The sequence below is a fragment of the Lolium rigidum genome, chromosome 6 (assembly GCF_022539505.1).
Source record: "Lolium rigidum isolate FL_2022 chromosome 6, APGP_CSIRO_Lrig_0.1, whole genome shotgun sequence".
Lineage (NCBI taxonomy): Eukaryota > Viridiplantae > Streptophyta > Magnoliopsida > Poales > Poaceae > Lolium > Lolium rigidum.
The window spans coordinates 203,565,887-203,589,295 of record NC_061513.1 but is presented as its reverse complement, the minus strand read 5'-3'; the positions used below and the strand labels follow the sequence as shown (position 1 = coordinate 203,589,295).

The 23,409-nt window shown below is 49.7% G+C and overlaps 1 protein-coding gene across 1 annotated transcript; it reads right to left on the bottom strand.

Moving 5' to 3' along the window:
* Positions 1-2,546: 2,546 nt before the first annotated feature.
* LOC124660301 (dihydrolipoyl dehydrogenase 1, chloroplastic-like) lies at positions 2,547-11,050 on the bottom strand. Its single transcript, XM_047198113.1, has 15 exons — positions 10,607-11,050; positions 9,219-9,365; positions 8,310-8,444; positions 7,709-7,826; positions 6,988-7,112; positions 4,899-5,024; positions 4,726-4,806; positions 4,478-4,540; positions 4,322-4,396; positions 3,979-4,057; positions 3,791-3,891; positions 3,494-3,607; positions 3,236-3,349; positions 3,078-3,149; positions 2,547-2,973 (listed from the first exon to the last, which is right to left on the bottom strand). Exons 1-15 carry the CDS (start codon positions 10,895-10,897, stop codon positions 2,929-2,931), a joined length of 1,686 nt encoding a protein of 561 aa, XP_047054069.1. The 5' UTR covers positions 10,898-11,050; the 3' UTR covers positions 2,547-2,928.
* Positions 11,051-23,409: the final 12,359 nt, after the last annotated feature.

Genomic DNA, 23,409 nt, shown 5'->3' with positions numbered 1-23,409 from the left:
TATGGCGGCCGTCGAACTGGTTTCCGGCTAGCCGGATTCAAACTGGCGAGGAAACCGAAGTGATGGTTTGAACCGGATCAGCCTTGTGTGCTGGTAGCCAATCCGGCGACGTTTGGGTCCGCTGGTTTGTACGTCGGACCATCTGGAGTGTGGTTCGACACCGCTGAACTTACAGCCGGTTTGGGTCGGGTCGCAGAAATTTCCCCCAAACGGCTAATTTTCTCCTTGGACTATAAATACCCCATTTTCCTCCTTGAGGAGGTACGTGTTAGGTCAGCCATTTATTTCACATCCTTATGTTCTCTCTCACACACCATTGCAGAAACACCATTTGTTGAGGATCTACCATTCTACCCAACCAAAGCCAAATTCCTTTCTCGAAAGCAAGATGATGTCCCGATTTAGGATCCCACTAAGTTAAACATCATTGAGTTCATCGAGCAAGCTTGTTACTCTTGAGTTTGTGGGAAACCCTAGGCGGCTAGGGTTGCTCGAAAGCATCTGGGTTGTGGATTTTGCTCCAAAAATAAGTTTGTGATGGTTTGGAGGCTAACCTAAAATCTATCACGAATAAGTGAGCTATTCCTTAGTGGGATAGGCTCCGGAGAAGAAGGTGAGCCTTCGTGGTGTTGAGAAGTCCTTCGTGGGATCTCACACCTCGCCAACATGACGTACCATCCTCCCAAGGAAGGAAATGCAGAAATACATCTTCGTCTCCGCGTGCTTCGGTTATTCCTAACCGATCTCTTTACTTGTGTTATTCAAGTTTGTGATAGTCTTCGTACTTGAAGTATCTTGTATCATTATTTAAGTTGTCTAACCCAGTTTGAATTAAGCTCACTTACTATTCCGCAAAGGCTAAAATTGCAAAAGAATTTAACAAATTGTAGAGCCTATTCACCCCCTCTAGGGTACCATCTCTATCATTTCAGATGGCCATGGTTGGAGCTCCCTCTTGGATGCGGCGAAGGACCTAATTGCATGTTTTAATTCTTTGTAGAACCTTCTTTGTAAAAGTTAAGAACCTAGTTGATATTTTTATTTTCTCGTTGTTCCATTCTACTTTGTACTTCCGCTGTCGCTATTAATGGGATCTAGACCCTTAGGGGCTTCTCCCCGTTAAAAACATAGTGTAAAGAACCGGCCTTCATAACATGCAAATAGAATCAAATCTAAGCTAATATAAGAAATCCAAAAGCCTCTGACATCATTAATATAATAAACCCCTGCAAATGTGGTGAACACCTCCAAGTAAAATTATCGCGTTTTACAAATGTTTAAAGGACGGCTGATAACATAAAATCAAGATTACATAGAGTGGGACAATGAGCCATTGATGATAAGTCATAGTACCGCCGATCCCTTTTAATTGATTCGAGATTAGTACAAAGTTATACTAATTCTGAGTCAATTAAAAGGGGTCAAAGGGAGTACTATATTATTACTACATGTATTAGCTTTTCATGTTCACGAAAAAACCACCCAAACATAATGAAATGGTCCCTCTATCCATGGATTTCGAGTCGTTCGACTAGTCGCGACTAGTCCACCACTAGTCAATGAGTAGCAACTATGAGGACGACTCGATGTCTCGACTTGACTTGTTGGATGAGTCGAGCGACTCATTCGATTAGTCACAACTAACCTCGACTGGTCCCTTTTTTAAGTCAAACGACTCAAAAAATAAACACACCCTCTTTTTTCTTTCAATATTGCATATAAAATCTAGATCAAGCTACATAGTTTTACCCATGAAACCCAAAAGAAATCCTCGTTCCTACCTACCTACAACTCTCCCCTAGTCGTTCTTGCCACAATCCTGCTGGCCCCCGCCACTGCAAGCTCATGGCACCGCCACATATCCCTTGTGGCTCCTGATCTTCTCCTCCACATGTTGTTGTTGTTGCTCTGAGGCTCCTCCACTGGTTGATGTGGGTGCTGGTCTGCTCCTCCCTCCATTGGTTGTTGCCGTTATGCTCCTCTCTCCCAGATCCTCCCACAACTCTCCTTCTTCCGTCTTCTATTGTTTTACATATTTGCATACTAGTATTATATATTACGGTATTTTATAGTACCTATTGCTGAACTTGACTACTCAACATGAGTCTTGACTAGTCTGCGAGTCGCTACCCTACCCCAGATCGACTCGCCGACTCATTGATTTGTAATCCTTGCCTCTATTACAAGTCTCCATCATATTTCCTTTGATTACCAAGTTGACTAATAAAATATACATTATATGCCACAAAAGTTATATCACTGAATTCAGATATGAAAGGAGTTCCCAGCATTTTATAATTTATATTTTGTTTTGAAAAAAAAAAGTTTCTACCTAAGGCACAAAAAATATGAATTCAGATTCAGAGTTTGATGGTCAAAGTTGGACTTAAAATAGTACAAGTGGACTCGTATGCCAAACAGAGGGAGTAGGACTCTGCTTCAAAATCTCGCTGTGATAAAACCAACTGGGGAAACAACTCTTGAATCAAATTTTGTTCAAAACCTCAAACATTTTGAATTTTAAAATTTGGATAATACTCCGATGCTGCTGGTTCACAATTTTCTGAAGTAATGGAGTTGCTTTCGACTGTGAAAAAACATCACAAATCTCAATACATGGGCAGTCGTTAACACCTGAAGTTAGATCTAAGTCTTGTGTTTCGAGGCTGCTCCAAGACAGTTATTCTCATGTGGACGAATTGATCAATCTACAATGGCTAAACAGGCTACAAAAATTGTAAGTATTTGATACATATATAGAGCGAAGCAGTAAATCTTCTCTTTTCCTCAACAAATTGATAGCTTGGCACTAACAGTGTGGAGCTCATTACTAATTATGGTCACCAGTAGCTGGTGAAGTAGCAAATGGCAACCAAAGCGGGGCTATGGCCTAAGGCAAGATGATTTGGATTCCGCTCCTGTTCCTCTCTAAGCTGCAACTGGCTCGCTTACAGCTTGCGGAATACCTGTGACCTGACAAGAAAATAAAGGAACGTAACATATATGGTTCTCCATATTTTTGTCAAAAGAAATTCTAATCTCTAAACATAACAAAAGTAAACAAGACATATAAATACCTTTGCAGCTTTGAAGAGCTCATCCAGAACTTCAGACAAAGTTGGATGCGCATGAACAACAAGCTTGATATCCTGCATGGAGCAAACAGTTGTGAGCAAATAAGCTTTATAACAGTTAAGCATACTCAAACAAATAACAAAATGGCTGCCACACTGACCTGTACGCGAGTTCCTAGGGCGATAGCATTTGATGCCTCGTGGATGAGGTCAGCAGCATGCAAGCCCAAGATGTGAACTCCAAGAATTTCTCCAGTGTCAGGTCGGTAAATCATCTGCAAAGAAAAGTCAGAGTACATGTCATCTTCAAGGTAAAACTTCAAGCAACTAGCCAACTACTGCATAGACTCAGCATTACTCAGGCTGTTATGTCCGTCGCAAGCACCCAACTCAACTATAAGACGTGGAAACAGAATTACCTTGGCAATTCCATCGCCTTCATTCTCTGCCAGAGCTTTTGTGTTAGCCTTAAAGCTGGTCTTAACAACACTTATTTCAAATCCTTCCTGATCAGCCTGTTCTCTCGCTTGTGGCTGTAAAAAAATTGTGATTAGGACATTTTTTATTCAACCATTCTCTCGAAATTAAACACATGTTGAACCTCTATACACACATTTGTTCCTTTTTATATAAAGGTTGCATGATCCTTTTACTTTACGGGAGGTTAGCCAAACTGAGCAGAGGAGGTTAATATGGAGGTACGAAATTTGACCTACCTCTGTCAGCCCAACCATACTGATCTCAGGATGAGTGAAACAGGCAGCTGGGATGCTTAGATGATTTAGAATGTTGTCCTTTCCAGATATTTGCTCAACAACTATATTCAGATAAGCAAGTACTCATCAAACAACTGTTAACTTGCAACAAAACATGCATAGAAGTACAGTGTGAACAAACTGTCTACCGGAGATTCCTTGCGCGCTGGCCGCATGAGCAAGCATGAGTTTACCATTGGCATCTCCAATGCAATACAAATTCGGAACCTGCACAGTATTAGATGTTTATGTCGCAATGAGTCATGTTCTGGAGATATTTTTGTTGCAAAGGAAGACAAGTGTGTTGGCACTATATACGAAAGTTTTCTTGTTTGCCACATGGAAATAATGTTGATAGATTTTTCATCAAAAGTACTTGCATATAGATGTCTAAGTATTACTTATGAGATAAAAAATAGTCCAAGGTGTATACGGCTTCGGGTCGACGTTTGAAACAACAAATAAAAGGAGGCACTATGTAATTTAGCATACCGCATTGCCATCTGCATCCATAACTTGCATCCGCTCATCAACTGGAATAAAACCACGTTGGGTAACAACATTCATCTGAAGAAAAAAACGAATTATTTATGCATAAATAGAATAGAACTTTGTAAACTTTGGCAGCAAACATTTTCATGTGCGCACGTTTTCCAAGCCAAGTCCTTTGGTGAACGGCGCCCTTCCTGTAGCTATAAGGGCTGCATCCACCTGCAAACACAAAATCTCCCTTTTACAAATGACACTGAATAATCATACTTTTCCAGAACAATTAAGTCATTGTAGGATAACAGCAACAGCAGGGAACAGCACAAGACAATATACTGATACAGATAATAGCACAAATCATCTACAATGAAAGGTGAGGGCGAAAAGAAGAACTCTACTGTCTTTACCTCAAGTGTTTCTTTGTGTTCCTTCGTCTTAGCATCAATCAACTCGATCAACACAGGCTTACCATTCTTTGCCGGGGTAATCTAAAGACACAGATGCTTCAAGCTGTAAATTAGAGAGTAGTGTCCAAAATATATACATTGCCCGCAAATGCTAAGTTGAAGTTGGAACTAACCTTGCTTGCAAACACACCAGTGTGATAGTCAATTTTACGAGGATTGATAAGGATCCTTTGTGCCAATTTTGCAATCTCGGGATCAAAACCAGGCATTAATTGATCAAGAGCTTCAACAAAAGTAACCTATCAAACAGAATTAATAAAGGTGAAACTTCATCCGATGGCAGTTAAATACAATCACACAGCAATGCATAATGCAGTTAATCCTCATATTCTGCTATACATGTCAAATTAATCATGGTACCTTTTGATCTTAGCGTCAGATTCAAATAACATGGAAAAGGCCACTATATGCAAAGCACAGTATAAGCATACTTCTGTGGAATCGAATAGTATACAACTGCAAGGTTTACTATTAAATTTCCCTTTGCTGATACCCTAAGCTCTTTGCGGTTATTACCCATGTTGGCAGGTTATATCACGGGTTCAAAACCCAATTTATGCAATTGCTCTATTTATAGGGAGGTGCAGATAGCATGTGGGTGAAGATGACAACTTCCATTCGCAAGGTAACTAGGGAGGTGCTTGGAGTGACAAAGGGTAAGAAGCATGAAGCTAAGGACACATGGTGGTGGAATGCGGATGTCCAAAAGGCTTTCAAGGAGAAGGAGTGCTACAAGAGCTGGCACCACGATAGAAACATGGTGAAGTACAAAGAGGTGAAGAAGAATGCAAGGCGAGCCGTGAGTGAAGCAAGGGGATAGGCCTATGATGAGCTATATGACAGACTAGGCACGAAGGAAGGCAACAAGGATATCTACAAGATGGCGAAAATTTGTGAGTGGAAGACGGACCTCAACCAATTAAATGCATCAAGGACGAGGCAAATCGACTTCTAGTGAAAGATGAAGAGATCAAGAACAGACCGAGGGAGTACTTTGATGGGTTATTCAATGATGTGAATGGGACCAATATACATGAGCTCGATGACTCCTTTGATGAAACCAACAAGCGTTTCGTGCGGAGGATCCAAGAGCTTGAGGTTAAGGAGGCATTGAAATGGATGCAAGGAGGTAAGGCCGTATGAATGCCTCCAGAAGCACCAGTTAATTGGAACTCTAAGGAGTATGGAAAATACAAGGAGGGGCAGAGGACAACCAAGGTTGACATGGGCGGATGCGGTAAAAAGAGATTTAAGGGATTGGAATGTCCCTGAAGATTTAGCTCTTGATAGGACCACATGGAAATCAGCGAATCATGTGCCGGGATCTTAGTTTACTTTTTTTTCTCTCTCCTTGTTTTGGTTTCCTTGAAGGGCGGGCCTGGTGCAGCGGTAGAGCCTCACCGCCTGTGACCGAGAGGTCCCAGGTTCGAGTCGCGGTCTCCTCACATTGCACTTTGTGAGGGTAAGGCTTGCCACTAACACCTTCCCTAGTTTTGGTTTCCTTATGTTTCCATTGGGTTTCATATCTAGTCTACCCCAACTTGCTTGGGAAAAAGGCTTTGATGTTGTTGTTGATACCCTAAGCTCTGTGATTACCTGCACAGACCTACTTCTGCAGTGGGATAAGCACTGTGCTAAAGATAACCATGTGGCATGGTTGTAGGGGATTAGAAAGACATAGTTTAGGAAAAGAGAATATGGGGGAAGAACAGAGTTGTCCTTCTTGCTTGGTTGATTAAAATACTGGTTGTAGGGGATTAGAAAGACATAGTTTAGGAGAAGAGAATATGGGGGAAGAACAGAGTTGTCCTTCTTGCTTGGTTGATTAAAATACTGAGCATCCTTCTACACTGGATATATATATATATAGCTTCTAGGCCGTTCCTAACACACTAGATTCTTAGATTTCCTACTACAATACTTTTACTTAAAGGACTCGTAATCTCCCTCTGTTCCGCAACATCAGCATAGTCAGACGAGATGCACTTAACAATTGTAAACAGTATCCCAATTGATCACTGATGTCATGATTAACAGCGTGCTAGAACATATTTATCTGTTAAGCATGTATGGTATTTACAGTCACTACATCATGCCTATTTCATAAATTATCGACTTGAAAGGAACACTTCCAAACTAGAAAACATGTTTGCTTCTAAGCATGTCTTAGTTAATCATACATCGAAGGAACTGTCCATTTACCTCACTTCCCAGAGCGGTGTATACATCACTGAATTCTAGTCCAATGTAACCACTTCCAACGATGGCTATCCAGTCGGGGACTGACTCGAGTTTTAGTGCATGATCACTGGTAAAGACAGTTTTACCTGCATAAACCGTCCAACAAGCTTTTATTAAGGATGTACATGTGAGGAAACCGAGACAGTAAAGGATCATTGGGGCTTGAAAGCATAATTCAGCCGGTTTCCTTTATTAACTGGTCAATTCTTTTTCAGCTTAATGAAGAGGCAGAGCTCCTGTAGTTTGCTCGAAAAAATGCACAGTAAAATGCTTAACCACCTTATAGTGTAAATTTATAGAAGCAGCGGTCAGGGTAACCACCTAAGCCTGTTTTTTGTTTCACATGTATTTGTTCACAATTTTCATGGTTGGTTCAATGAACAAATGCTGATAGTGGACAAAAAATACTTAAGTTAATATCCAAGAAAGAGAATACGTACTTTACTAGTTTTATTTGTTCCCATTTCTTGTCATCGGTGATTTCACATGAAGCAGAATGGTCTGAGATTGCCTTTTAGTGGTTTAGCATCTTAGACTTCTGCAGCTAAGTTAAATGTAATACTAGGTGAAATAAGGAGCACAAATTATCCTAAGCGGGCATTAATGACAATTTCTCTGTAAACCTATCTTTTCCTTAGGCCAATTATATCTGAGACAGAGAGTTGATGAAAAAAGTGGTTACCGTCTATCTCGATCCCCTTTGGAACAAAAGGAACAGATCCGGTGGCAATTATGATGTTTCTGGCAGTGATTTCATTGTCTGGAAAACCAACTTTTCCATATCTCACTTTTTGCTTCCCCTACACACATGAGAACCACACAAAGTTAAACTACAATTTATAGCTACAGCACGTGCACAGTTGCACACAACATATGTCATATATGATATACGGCTCATTCCAACGCTTGTTCCTAAGATCTTATCTAGCAGGAATAAATATGTGCAACATTACATAATTTATTTGATTCTAATTTCAAAATCCAGCACCACTCTGATAAATGGCTGATATAACTAGTAACAAACTTATAATCTGTAGGTACAGTGCGTATGCAAAAAAAAAATACTGTTCTCCAGCTTTGGTCGGAGGTGTGTTACAACTTAGAAGTAGCACGCCTATTTCAGTATACAGTCAAATATCATCCAGTGATACCAAATAATTGCAAGCAAAACAGAAGTTTATACACACATCAAGATATGCTAAGTTGTCAACCCTACTTCAAATAAATACAACATTAATCTGGACAAAATATATGGTTTTATTCCAAATGCATAGGTGACCTACCACAACTGTGCCGAAACCAGTCAGTATATCCACGCCCAATGATTTCATTGAGTTAGTCAGGTTGCTTCGGATTTTAGAAGCAAGATTATTTGCGTGGTCAGCAACAGACTGTCTGTCGTATCCAGATGATGAAACCTGTTACAAGTGGAATATGGGAAAAAGTCATCACAAAAAAATAGTTCGCTCTTATAAATGGCGATCCATTAGTAAAGGAAGATTGGCTAGTGAATACTCATTTACAAAATATAATTCAGTGTATGCCGATATTATAAATATATAGCAAAGCAAACACAAGGCGTCTTGGTTATTTTATGTTACTTAGATCTATTGGATCTCATAGAGTGACCAAGCAAGGACTAGAACTGACAGCCGATGGCAGCAAACAGAAAGACGGTGGCAGGGATTAGGAGGGGGGAAGATATGGAAGACGTTCCTTATTAGTACTTCCTGGTCTCTAAGCAGTAACTGTCCTCCATCAATAAAGGCTAAAAAACCTAACATATAATGGCAAGGTAGCTACCAATAGAAATATAGAATCTAATAACTTTCCAATTTGAGGTGCCGGGGTGTGACTAGAGAGTCATGGCCAGCGGAGGCCGCGGCAACAGTGGTGTGCCTGGCCCTCAACTAAACCGTTAGGCTTAGCAGAGCTCAACGAAAATTCTCTAAGCATAGTTAGGCTTAGCAGAGCTCAACAAAATAGCTCGCATGGAGTTAGGCTTGGCAGAGCTCAACGAAAATTCTCTAAGCATAGTTACCATGATAACAAGCTGAGGCTGATGTTTCCTTGTTCCCAGGTTAGGACAGATTCAGTACGAGAGTTCATCGAGATTTCGTGTGTTCTGCTAAACCGTTGCTTGATACATCAAATCGTGCACAGCAATTATATGTTCACAGTAAATATATCACCTGTAAGCCCAAAGATTTCATGTGGTGTTCATCTTGAAGTTCCCGCATCCGACCACTGACAGCAAGGAGCGCCTTTGATGGAACACAACCTCTGTTGACACAAGTCCCACCGACGACATCTCCCTCAATAATGGCAGTTTTCAGACCCTGCATGAGTCCATTAACAAAAAATTCATTAGCAACGCTTCCTGGTATCTACAATAACTGAATTGTTGGCATTACAGAAACACATATGCATCCGGAAAACATGGAAGCTGTGCTACTCAAAGTTCTTCCATTCGCTCAACGAAAAATATAGTAACTCCCAGTAATCCTGTGAACAATTTGTTGGTGATACGTGTCTACTAGCACAAAATAATGTGCATTTGATTGAAAATACAAACTAAGTCTACGCTTTTGCTGAAGCAGTAACTAGCAAGAACCTAACAGAAGACCCAAGTTTTCACTATATTCACACAAACTCCAGCTCTGGCGACAAGATACAGTATAAATTCCACTGATAGTAATCAATCTTTATCCTTTCTTTGCAAATCACAGGTGAAACTGGCTATACAGGAGCCAAACACACATTACTGATCTAACGCTAGAAGAAAACAAAGGAATCAATAAATGAAAAAATCTTGCTGACCAATCATTCTCTTAATTCTCAAATCAGATGATAAGTTTAGCATCCTTAATCCTTTTGAATGGAAATCAATTTTCTTCACCTTCTAGCACTATATATCAAAAGAATTAACTACATCATAAGGCCATGACCATCAACCATGCTTCCATAAGACAAATGCCACCAGTCAAAATTATCCTAATACATTGTTAACTCTTGCTTATATGCACCTAGATGAAAATTAACATTGATCACATCGACGCCATTCCTCTCATCGCAACTGCATGCTTCCACGTGATATTACTCTGAATACCTTTTTCTCGCTAACAACATTGGTACATACCTACCAAATAATTGGTAGTTTTGCAAAAGGCAACAGCTTCTTAGAACAATCTAATTACAGAATCTCCTAAGTTGGCTTAGGCTACTGAGATCTAGCACCAATCAGCTGAATGAAAACATAGATTTCACCATTAAGTTTTGACAAGTTGTAGCAGACTTGCAGGCGGAAACACATGCCTTGTTCAAACAAATTTCAAGCTTTGGGTTTCCCTCATTAAATTTAAGCTTTGGGACCATACCATATACAAACGGCGTAGAGTTTAACCATTTCTTTGGTCTACACTTCAACAACAGAGAGCAAGCCAGTCCTAAGAAGTTTCAGGCTATGAAATTAACATCTCTCCATCTACATTTCCACAGATCACGACCGCACTGAAAGTAAGTTCACACTGCTGACCATGCACACACCGGGAGCATAGTGGGCAGCGTAAAAAAAACTGACCTTCTCTACGGCGTGCAGAGCAGCTCCATGGCCACCGACACCAGCTCCGATGATGACGAGGTCGTAATCGAACCCGCCGCTCCCTGCGGCACCATTCCCCGTCGCCGCTGCCGCCAACACCTTTCGCTTGGCGGCTGCTGCTGCCTGCGGAGAGGCGCTTAGCAAGCGAATCCCTAAGGCCTCTCGGCGGAGACCGCAAAACCGGAGGTCGGCCGGCCGGATCGCGTCGGGCCTGACGGCGCCGCCAGCGACCACCGCCGCAGTGGAGAGCGACATGGCCGTGGAGAACATAGTGAGACGCGTTGAGGTAGAGCTATGAGTGCTGTGCGGGGGCGAGGCCTATAAGAAGAAGGCCTGGAGGAAGGCGGAGACGGCGAGGAAGGGGGAGTGTGGGTTTTGGAGACGGGCGGAGGATTCGAAGCTGGGGAAGGAAGGGGACGGATGCGGAATTGCTCCACACACGACAATACACATACGAACCACGTACGATGTTTCTCCACAGTACTAATTTTCCTCTGGCAAACCAAGCTAATCAACATCAGCCCCGCTACCCTGCGTCAAGTCCCGGCCCGATACAAAACAACACTCGTAATACTTCCTGTCTTGGCTTCTTCACAGCATCTCATGCCCCTGCGCGCCAGACAAAGTTTCGTTCCCACCCGTCTCAAAGCCCCTTTTCATCCAGCGCGGCACAATACGGTGTTCGGCGTCCCGAGTCCATTCCCGCTACGCAGGCGACGCTTCGGGCACGCCGGACACAACGAAAAGCGAGGCGAGGAGATGCGGGACTGACGCGTCAGCGACTCGGAAGCCTAAATCCCCGTCGCCTACCTCTGGTCGAGCGGCGCTAATGGCGTTCCAGCTTTCCCAGGTGACGTAGGAATGCGTCTCGTCATGTAAGGCCGCGTGACCATGACGTTTATTATGTCCAACGCCCCGCTGTCGCTTCGCCTGGCGCCGCTGCATAATAAGAGCGCCCCTCCTTCCGTCCCGATCCCAATCTCTCGCCGCTCCAACCTCTCGTCGCCCCCAAATCTCCTCCTCCCTCGCCGTTCCCAACCTCCTCCGCCAATGTCGTCGTCCCGCAAGATCGCTACGGCGAACGGCTTCGGCCACGGCAACCTCACCGTGGCGGAGGCGTGCACGTTGTACCACATGGGAAATCCCGTCCCGCCGGACATGCGTCTACCAAACAATGGCGGGTGGAGGATGGTCATCAACGGCGTGGGCATCCCGCCGCCGCCGCCGGACACGGAGCACTGGAGGGACACGATCAGGGCCCGACGGGCTCGCCTCACCGTCGAGAAGCGGACCGATCCAACCTGGGCGGCCACCGGCAATGACGCCTGGTGGGTCGACTACTTCCAGGCGTAGCACGACGTCGAGATGAACAACACCGCCCGTCAATCCGAGGCGCGGCGGCAACAGCGGCGCCCTCAAACGATAAATCCGGCGCTGTTTGGGGACGCTTTGGGGGACACGGTTGGAGATGATCTCAGCATCGTTGTATCCAGCTCCAGCCGGACAAGTCTGATCAATTGTTATGAGCACTGAATATCTTGGTGGTTTTTAGGGTATGTTCAGCGGGTCAACACAAACCGGCGATCCAAATAATCCGATTCTATATGTTTGGGTCGCTTCACAGATAGATTTTCGATGGTTGTCCTGGTCTCGCTGTACATGCTCGCATAGCGGCGGCGCGACCTATTCGGTCCATGCCGACCATTTCGACCCGGACATAAAAAGAAGACTCGAATTCAAATGAAGTTCAAAATCCCGTGAAAAATTCATAAATATTTCATTCATTCTAACAAAATTTAGATAGAAAATAATTTTGAAAAATCCTAAAAAACCTAACTCAAATTTCCGACGTCTTCTTCGTCATTAGAGACGAGGTCGATGAACCGTCGGCAGTGGTCAACGACGGCTTTGATGGCCGTGCCTGCTACCGCCAGTCAGCTTTCTGCTGACGGGTCGCTTCCATGTGGGCCCACGTCACTCGTAGGAGGACACACGCGTTGTCCGCAACCTGTCCGTGCAGACGCATCGGCTTTCTAAATTTGGTGAACTGATGGGTCACGCCGGACGGGTATGGGTGACCGGTCTGCTTGTCCGCGTGAACCGATTCGAAAAGCCCAGAACATTATGGGTTGCTCCACAGATGCCCTTGCGAAGCTGATGATTAAGGAGCTACCGAATTCTCATGGAACAAATGAACAAACTTTTGCATATATACACACTTTGATCTTAGACTTGGTGGTGTAGATTGGCCGGCTTTAATTCTGAGTAGGAGTAGGCAAATAGCAAAGGAAGGCACATGGTCTTGTTCGCCCGCGTGAAGTGAGCTTGCTGTCAGGCTGATCGTACAAGGTTCGTACAGGTATTGTCGTACGTATAGCAGGGCTCGGGACGGATGACAGTGAAGGTGCTGCCAGGTAGGCCGCCAGGCAGGTGAGATTGTGGGCTTGTGGTATCCACAAAAACGGAGGCGCAACGCATTTTAGCGTCCGCGTGCCTCCGTTTGCGTTGATTGAAATGGTTGAAATCGACCGTGCGTCCGTTTGCATCGGGGTGGCTCCAGCGGCACGACGTATTTTTTTTGGCCGAACCATTTTTTTAATACATGAAACATAATTTACATAGTTAAAACATGAAAAAAAAACCTAACGCCTACTGCTGCTCCTCGTTGTTGTCGAGCACGATGAGCTCCGGTATCACCCACGGCCAGTTGCCATCCGGGGGAGCGTACGCCGGGCGCGCCGGCTGTCGGGGGGAAGACCCCGGGTAGGGCAATGGACGCGGAGCAGCCGGCTGGCCACTGGCCGGCTCGCGGCAAAGGCCGGCTGAGGAGCAGCCGGCTGGCGCCGTGGCCGGCTGGTCCGGAAGCCGGCTGGCTCTAGGTCCTAGTCGGCCCGGCTACGGCCGCCAATGCTGTAGCCGGGCCGGCTTCTACAAGCCATATCCGATCGGGGGTTTGTACCTCAGACCGACTCGAGGCTGGCGAGTCTTGCACTGGAAGGAACCGGGTTGGTGATCCGGGTTCCCAAAGTCCACGCTGACTTCATCTTCCGTAAAGCGCGGGGCACTGTGGAGCGATAGTGCCACGCGCCGGACAGGCCATCATGGCCGACGACGATCCGTACTGGCTACAGTGGCTGATGGCGACAGGGACACCTCCTCTCCATACCGCTGACCTTGGCGACCGGATGGGACGAGCCATGAGGCCTCAACGGCTCCCGACGTCACCGCCTCGGGAAGGAGCGGAAGCCGGAGCCGGCCAAGCCGGCCGCAGACTATAGGGTCTTATATGTAAAGTGCCGGTGCCTATATAAGCCGCACTACCCCCTCTCGTGTAGGGGATCGATCATTCTTACTTCATTCCACCCTTAGCGCCGCCCGTGAGAGAGACCATCGTCTCCCTTAGCCTCCCGAGAGCAGCCGGACACAGCTCTAGGAGCACCTTTGTATTGTGTGATCATCATATACACTCTAGCAGGAGTAGAGGTTTTACCTCCATCGGAGGGCCTCGAACCTGGGTACGTTGCCGTGTCACTCGTGCCCAAACCCGCTTCCGGATACCGCCGTGAGATCTCTCAGGGACCACCTTCGATTAGCCACCCTATGGCATATGCCGTGACGATACCACGACATTTGGCGCCCACCGTGGGGCCTTCAGCATCCTCGGCCGGTGTCTTCATCCGGACGGGCCTCACCATCACCACCGGCGAGCGAGTCGCTTCGAGGCTTGATCCGGAGATTCGGCTCCTCGATCGCGTCGGCCGACAACGCTGGCTGCTTCGCCGACCGGCCCTTCCCAGCCGGCGGCAGCGTCATCTCCTTCGGCGGCTTCGACGTCTACGTCGCCACCGTCGCACCGCCGCGCTACCCGCGGCAGGTGCTGCGCTGCGCTAGCCCTCCCCCGCGAGCCGGCGAGCGGCGCTCCCGCCAGCCCCGCCGTCGTGCAAGTCATGATGGCCGGCGAGGAACTCCCCTCCAAGTTCACGCGCGTTCGCGGCCCCGACCTCGGAGCGCCACGTCGGCGGGCACGCATCCGCATCGGCGCAAAGCCGCCACCGCCACCATCCCGGCCGGAAGAAGTCCGGCAAAGCCGAGCACTCCGCTCACCACCGCCGCCGGCGCCGATGCCGCCACCGTCGAGGCAGACTCGGAGGCGCACCGCGTGCTCCTCCTCAGCGTGACCGAGGAGCTGGCTGCCGCTAAGCGCCGGTGGGACATCACCCGGCCGCGAGTACAACCGCGCCCACGGCCTCACCCCGGCGGCGGCAACCCCAGCCCGAGCCGGCCACATCCGCCGCGAGGCCGCGACCTAGGCGCCGAGATCGACCGCGACGGCGCGGAAGCGCCGGCTCCGTCATTGGAGCTGCCCATCTACAACACCCCCGACAAGAACATGCTCGCGGCCGAAGCCGCCGCAGAAGAGCTGCACCGCCTCGAAGGCGAAGAGTTACGCCGCCAGACTACGCGGGTGACTGAGTTGGTAAAGGCTGCCAACCGGCAGTCGAAAGACCCCAGGTACGCCCAAGACCCTAGAGCTTCTCACGCTCGTGGTGCCGCAGGCAACGCCAGGGACACGGCCGAGTCCACCTCCCCAGCGCCAAGCCGGCGCAACGACTCCCGCGCCACGCACGCGAGCTCAAGCCGGCCGAGCCACCAGCCAGGCGGCGGCAGCAGCCGCAGCCGGGCCCCATCAAGCCGGAACCGGGAGCAAGGCTCCGAGCCTCGACGCCCACACCGGCCGGCTCCAGAAGCCAGCGGCGCTCGCCAGCCTGGCCCATACCCAGCCGGGCCCGCGCATCGAGCCGGCGGATGCCCGAGATCGCCTCGACCGGCTGGTCGAATCCCGCATTGCGGAAGAGGAGGATCCGGCCCGGCCCCAAGTGCTTCGGGCCCCGCATCGCCAACGAGCCCATGATCGACGGCTTCCGGCTCCGCGCGACACCCCCAAGTACGAAGGCACCGCCAAGCCGGAGGACCGGGCTGCTGGACTACTCCACCGCAGTCGGCATCGCCCGGGCAACAAGCGCCGGGCGGTACGCTATTCTCCCCGATGCTAGTCGGCTCCGCCCGCACTGGCTCAACAACCCGCCGGCCGGCAAGCATCAACGGCTGGCTGGACTTCCGAGAAGCCTTCGTCGACAACTTCACCGGCACCTATCGCCGGCCGGGTCGCCCTCAACAGCTTGAGATGTGCAAGCAGGGCCCGGACGAGACGGACCGCGCATACCCGACGCGCCGGGTGCGAAATGCGCAACTCCCGCGAGGGTGTGCACGAGATCCAAGCCATCGCCTTCTTCATGGGAGGCTGTCGGCCCAACACCATGCTCGTGGCACAAGCTACGCCGCAGCGACCCCAAGTCGATGGCCGCCTTGATGGCCATCGCCGACAAGTACGCGCTGGCTGAGGAAGCCGGCAAGGCGCCGGCTGATATTTCACCGGCCCCAGCAAGACGGGACAAACACAAGCCGGCTGAGCACAAGCCGGCCGAGGGCGGCTCGCATGGCAGCCGGCGGGACAACTACCGCGGCAAGCGTCACAGTGACCAGCCGGACCGCCGGTACGGCTCCGCCCACGCAGCCGCCGTGGCAGACAACGCGGCAGGCGGCAGCCGCCGCCAGAAGCAAACGGACCGGCAATGGAAGCCGAAGTACACCTTCGAGCAGATGCTCGACTCGCCGTGCAAGTACCACAGCGGCAAGAACCCCTCCAACCACACCACCCGCGACTGCCACTTCATGAAGCGGCTGACAAGCGGCGAACCCCTCCCGCCCCCACCCCCGCCTCCTCCAGCCGGCGGGCCGGGTGGTCAAGGCGGCGCAGAGAACGCCAACCTCGAGCACCACGAGGCTAACCAAGTGCAACATGGCCGATATCTGGCCGAAGATGTGTTGACTGCCAAAACCCACCGGCGGGCAGCGGCCTTGTCAACACCGTAGAGCCGGGAAGAGCCTAGAGCTGCGGCTGGCTGAGACCCCTCCGAGCGACGGCCCGCAATGCTCTTCTGGTCACACGCGGCGATGCGAAGTGCAGGGCGTGCCACCCGACCTATACCTGGTCGAGAAGGTGATGGGGATGCCTCGCTTAGTTTCCTACAGGGCATACATGTAAACATTAAATACGAGCCTCGATCGGCTCTCGAGTTATCCCGTGAATCGGCTCAAAGAGCCGATCCACCCATGATTCGTACGGGGTGCACGAATACTTGGTGGTCCTGCTTGATCAAGATAGAGCTAATGAGATCTACGACGATTTAGGGTTTTCACCGCATAATCGGATCATCCTACTCCAGAGTTGGGCCTCGCGGCCACGCACGGTGCTCGTAAGCCGATCCTAAACAAGGCCAAAAAACCAACATGAAGTTGATCCTCGAACATCCCGTTTAGGACTTGCGAACGCCACCCTACGTGCCACCGGATCCTCCCCCTTTGTAAGGCCTAACTATTGCAGATATTAAACTAATCCTTGTAGAACAAGGAGCAATCGTAACGGATCAGATCTACTAAATAATGATCAAGCGGGTGCCGCCCCACACCCGAGATAGGCGTGAGGGCGGCTAGATATGCAAGGGTTGCACTACGTAAGCATGCTTAAACGAAGAACAATGCTAACCCTAACACATCTAATGATAACTACGTTGCTCGCCATCAAAAGCGCTTCGAGTACGAGCAACGCATGAACAACGTGGGCTTGTGCTGCCTAGATCGCAAGATGCGATCTAGGCAGCATGTCGCTACCCGATAGAAACCCTCGAGACGAAGGAGTTGGCGATGCGCCGAGATTGGTTTGTTTTGGGGTTGAACGTGAGTTGTTGTTTATTCCACAAACCCTAGGTACATATTTATAGTCCAGGGACTTTCTAACGTGGGAATATCCCATCGTGCACGATACAAACTCTAACCCTTATCTAAAATAATAAACTACTAAATAAAGATACACGGGCAATTCAGCCCAAAACCCTTCGTGCCGAGCCGCTTCGGAAATCTTCCACATGTAATCTTCCAAGCCCGGCCCACCTCTAGATTTGTCTAAAATCTGGTGATAACACATGCTCCCCTGGTTTTGGAAATAACATTTCCAAAATCATTATGCTTTCCCTTCGAAGGGTCATGTCGTGGCAGAGCAGAGCCGTTACAGCATCCGTCATCATTATGCCCTGTCTTCTCAGCTTCTCTAAAAATTCTGACTGACTTTAGCATCGATCCCTTGGAAGCCGTAATGGCATTAAACCTTCACCAGATTTCTCATTATTTAACCGTGCCGATCTGGTTAGCTCTCTCTATCCTCTATTCCATCCCAGCTATCGGCACCAAAAAACCCTCTCCTCCTGTAGCAATGTCTTCCTCTTCCTCTTCCTTCTCAAAACTCTTCCCCCAATCTCCGCCGAAGAAGAAGAACGAGGACAGCCTCCACCCTGCAGTGAATCCCTTCTCCTCCGACAAGGAGGAGAAAGAAGGAGAAGCAGCGAAGGCCAAGGCCTCCCCCTCCGCCCAGCTCCCGCCGAAGAAGCGCCCCCGCATGTGGGCGGATAGCGAGGACGAAGATGATGACGAAGAGGAAGAGGAGGAGGATGACTCCTCCTCCTCCATCGGGTATCCGCCGACCAAGCGCTTCCGCTCCCGGGCGGACAGCGAGGATGATGATGATGACGAGGAGGAAGAGGCTCCGGCCAAGGGCTGGGGCAGCAGCGACGAGGAGCTCCTCGGGAGCAGCGCCGACGACGTCGACGGCGGCGATGACGAGGACAGCGACGACTAGTAGTGTAGGACTAGTAGTAGCAAGTGCACTAGGCACCGGATCCCTCTTTTGAGAGCCATCGGCTCTTTCTTGTAAAGCCGCTCCTTGGAATTAATGAAATTGTTCTTTCCATTCATCCTTTAATCGCTCCAATTTCATTCCTTCCGTTTGTCATGCTAAGACCGATAGCAACGCGTCGGACTTCTTTCCTTTTCTTGCAGCAACAACACAGTCCAAGCCCTGTACTAGACGACGGCTTTTCCTTCCCAGTTCCTCCCGAGACGACCATGATGCAGCCGCGCAGCTCGAGGTGACCCTAATCGGCTCTTAAAAACAGGGCATCTTCCAGGCTTGTTGCCCCCCGAGTCTTAGCCGAGGCAAAACAGAGCTGTATGGACCTGGGCTCGATCATGTCTGAGGGAGCTCCTTATGCCGAGCTAGCCGATTTAAACATAAATCGGCTTCCCAAAGCAGAGAGCCCTCAAGGTGAGCTGCCCTCCGAGTTTCTTCAGCTTCTCGCCGGCCGGATAGGCTCCTTTCCTTTGGTGGACCCGATGCAATCCATCCTTGACCTGATCCGCACGCCCATGCTGCTCCCGCCATTGTTCTTGAAGAGAGGATCCGAGCTTCCAAACTGCGAGGAGTTCCTTCATAAAAAATTTCCCTTTTGTGCTCCATTGACCCTCTGATCGTACCAGTTACTCCTCTTGAGTCGATGGCCATGCATCGGCTTTCAGGTCCTTAAGTCGATGCCTGCTGCATCGGCTGTGTTCGAAAAAATTCGAATTTTCACCCCCTTTTGTTTTTTACGGCCGACCTGTGCATCGGCCCCCATATTCCAATACCCATCACCGGAAGATGAGATGCTTCCGTTGCATATCCTCGTATTTTATCTACCTGGGTGCCCCCCGAGCCGATTCTGTCAAGAGAATTGATGGTATCGGCTCTATTGGATAACATGTTGAACCTAGGCAGAATGGTGGGTGAGGATAATTTTGGCCGATTGCTGGAATCGGCCTCCACGTTGCTTGCTCGTTGAAGGTTTTGTAAGTTCCCTTCATAAATTTTTTGGGGCCGATCACAAGGATCAGCCTCTCCTGATTTGCTCATTGGTTTGATCTTGCTACTTGGTCAGGCTGGATAAAACCAACCCGACCTTCGACTTGATGCGCTTGCCGTCGTCCACCTTGAGTGCTCCGTAGAGTCGTGGAGCGCTAAGCTCGCTCGGCAAGACGAGTACCATGTTTGTGCCAGCCGATGTCTCATCATCGGCTTTCCTCTCGTTTGGGGCGCCACTCCATCTTCCGTGGACGACCCTCTTCATCCAGGGTTCGCTGAACCTTTGCAGCCAGATCAGGCCGTGCCTTCCTTAGCGTATGCAGGTACAACCTTTCGGCTTCCTCCAGGCCGCGCAATCGCTGAACCCTGCGCTTCTGGGAACGGCTGAGTCCGTCAGGGCACCACCTTGGCCGGTGATACCTGTCTTCTTCTACTCCTCCCTCGTCTTCTGAATCCTCAAGATCTGCCCAACGAGGTGACTCAGCGCGCTTGCTTTGTGGCGGGAGAGGCCCTAGGCGCTTGAACACAGACACATTGGCTGCCTCTTTCTTTTCTCGATTGCATTCGGGCAATTGCCGATTGTGGGCAATCGGCTCATTCCCGAATCCCAGCAGTGTATCGAAGAAAGGGCAGTCCCGATGTCCGGCGTTGTCATCTTGCTCCCTTGATGCTTCCGTGGCACAGCGCTCGTGCTCCTCCTCATCGCGATTCTGCCGACGATATCTTCTGGCTTCTCTAGCCAGACGATCTCCTCTATTATCGTAATGGGACCGCCGGCGTTGGTCATACTGACTCACATATTTGTTGAGGAGGTGATCAGAGAGGGGTCGCTGATATCTTATATTCTTCACCTCTCCCTCTGTAACATAGCGCTTGCCATCATGACGGAGCCGATCGCGTGGAGCGGCCTCCTCTCGTATCCTTGCTATGAGAGCAGCTGCCCTCATCTCCATCTTTGCCGTAGTGGTTTCCGTGTCCTACCATGTTGATGTCTGAACGAGGGACCCGGCTGGCAACCTTCAGGGTAGGTAATTTCTACCATGTTAACGGCGGGGAAGGGTTGGGTGTCGACCTTCATGGCGTACTGGTTGAAAATTAGCCGCCCTTCTCTATCGCCGCTTGGATGTGCTGACGCCACACCCGGCAATCGTTGGTGGCATGGGAAAGCGAGTTGTGGAATTTGCAGTACGGCTTTCCGTTTAGCTCTTTCGCCGTGGGGAACTTGAGACCTTCAGGAATCGTCAATCGTTTCTCCTTGAGCAGGAGGTCGAAGATTTGTTCGGTCTTGGTCACGTCAAAATCAAATCCCCTAGGCGGCCCCGGTGGCTTTACCCATTTGCAGGCCACGGGGTTCCTCCCCGAGTCCACTCAGCCACCTGCTATTTCTTGGTCTCCCGCAGGCACTTCATCTTCCTCTCGTATCGACCATAACTACCGCACGCTTGAACTTGTCTTGGTACAGGTCGGGGTGGCGCTGTTCATATGCCGATAGTTTCGAACCATGTGCGCCAGCGAGGGATAATCTGCTTGGGAGGCCATGTCCTTGAGCCGGGTTGCAAGGCCCGCTACGCCAACTCGATCGCTTCCTTTTCAGTTATACGAACCGAATAACATCGGTTCCTAAGATTCCTGAAGCGCTGGATGTATTTCGTCACCGTTTCCCGCGCTTCGACGTAGTTGTGCTAGATCGGCAATGCCGGACTCGGAAGCTTCGAATGGTATTGCATATGGAACTGTTCTTCCAATTGCTTCCAAGACTCGGATGGAGTTTGCCGGCAAAGAGGTGTACCATCCAAAAGCCGATCCCGTGAGGGACTCGTGAAAAGAGCCTCACGCGTAGCTGATCCGACACCGAAGCCGGTCCTAGTTGAGCCAAATATCGGCCGACATGCTCGATGGAGCTGGAGCCATCCGATCCACCGAATTTGGAGAAGTCGGGAGCCGATATTTGGGTGGCAGCGGGATCATCTCGTAATCGTCGGGGTACGGCTTGGAATAGCCGATCGCCCTTCTTTTCGGCATCATGCCGAACTGGTCTCTCGCATGGTACTCGATCTGATCCGTCGTGCTGGCCGTAGGAGTTGCACTCGAAGATTCGCCGGGGTGGCGTACTTGGCCTGCCATGTTTGCTTTTCCAGCTTCGAGCCATCTGCAGGAGCTGGGCTCGGAGTTTCGTCGGTGTGGCGTATTTAGTTAGCCACGTCTCGCTCCTGTCGCCGACGTTCCTCCCGTCTTCGCCGGAGCCCCCGATGTTGTGGCCTGGTTTGTGAGTGCCCGGTCACCACAATCCGGCACATACATGCACGCGTATCCATGAGGGATCTCCTTAGGCGCCTCCATTAAGAACTCGGTAGTCACTAGGGTCGCCACCAATCCTGTAGACGAGGAATGCCGGTGTAGTCGGCACTTCAGCGGGTGCTGCCAACGCATATGGCAGCGGTGGACGGGACTGGAGTGGCAACTCTCCTTGATGAGTCCCGAGAGCTGGTCCTGACGGCGAGTACTGGTGGCTCATGATCTCCTGGATCACGCGCAGAGCGACACGCTCCAACACGTTGACCAAGTTCTCGGAGTGGCGGTGTAGCGAGTGAGCCACCGTGCAGTTGATCTCCCGCCGTGCACCCCGGTGCGTTCCTCCGACGGGGTAGAGAGGTCTATCCCATCGAGCGCACCTTGCGGTGAGAATCCCTTCCATCCGATGCCATGGGTACGGGTTCTCTCGAAAGAGCCGATGAGGTCGGCTTCGAGGGTGGCCTTGATCTCGTTGTACTGCTTCTTGAGCTCGTCAGGCAGATCCTCGTAGGTGATCGGGCGTGCCGTCCGCCATCTCGGACGTAGATGGCGATGTGGTTGATGTAGACGATTGTCCCACCGGGCGTGCCGAATGTGTTGATCGCCAAAACCCACCGGCGGGCAGCGGCCTTGTCAACACCGTAGAGCCGGGAAGAGCCTAGAGCTGCGGCTGGCCGAGACCCTCCGAGCGACGGCCCGCAATGCTCTTCTGGTCACACGCGGCGATGCGAAGTGCAGGGCGTGCCACCTGACCTATACCTGGTCAGGAAGGTGATGGGGATGCCTCGCTTAGTTTCCGCAGGGCATACATGTAAACATTAAATACGAGCCTCGATCGGCTCTCGGGTTATCCCGTGAATCGGCTCAAAGAGCCGATCCACCCATGATTCGTACGGGTGCACGAATACTTGGTGGTCCTGCTTGATCAAGATAGAGCTAATGAGATCTACGACGATTTAGGGTTTTCACCGCATAATCGGATCATCCTACTCCAGGTTGGGCCTCGCGGCCACGCACGGTGCTCGTAAGCCGATCCTAAACAAGGCCAAAAAACCAACATGAAGTTGATCCTCGGAACATCCCGTTTAGGACTTGCGAACGCCACCCTACGTGCCACTCGGATCCTCCCCCTTTGTAAGGCCTAACTATTGCAGATATTAAACTAATCCTTGTAGAACAAGGAGCAATCGTAACGGATCAGATCTACTAAATAATGATCAAGCGGGTGCCGCCCCACACCTGAGATAGGCGTGAGGGCGGCTAGATATGCAAGGGTTGCACTACGTAAGCATGCTTAAACGAAGAACAATGCTAACCCTAACACATCTAATGATAACTACGTTGCTCGCCATCAAAAGCGCTTCGAGTACGAGCAACGCATGAACAACGTGGGCTTGTGCTGCCTAGATCGCAAGATGCGATCTAGGCAGCATGTCGCTACCTGATAGAAACCCTCGAGACGAAGGAGTTGGCGATGCGCCGAGATTGGTTTGTTTTGGGGTTGAACGTGAGTTGTTGTTTATTCCACAAACCCTAGGTACATATTTATAGTCCAGGGGACTTTCTAACGTGGGAATATCCCATCGTGCACGATACAAACTCTAACCCTTATCTAAAATAATAAACTACTAAATAAAGATACACGGGCAATTCAGCCCAAAACCCTTCGTGCCAGGCCGCTTCAGAAATCTTCCACATG

Coding starts and splice junctions, on each gene's coding strand:
- LOC124660301 (XM_047198113.1), bottom strand. CDS start 10,897: ATGTTCTCCACGGCCATGTCGCTCTCCACTGCGGCGGTGGTCGCTGGC. Junction 4,058..4,321: donor TGGATGCAGATGGCAATGCG/GTATGCTAAATT, acceptor AATACTGTGCAG/GTTCCGAATTTGTATTGCAT. Junction 3,608..3,790: donor GTATGGTTGGGCTGACAGAG/GTAGGTCAAATT, acceptor ATTTTTTTACAG/CCACAAGCGAGAGAACAGGC.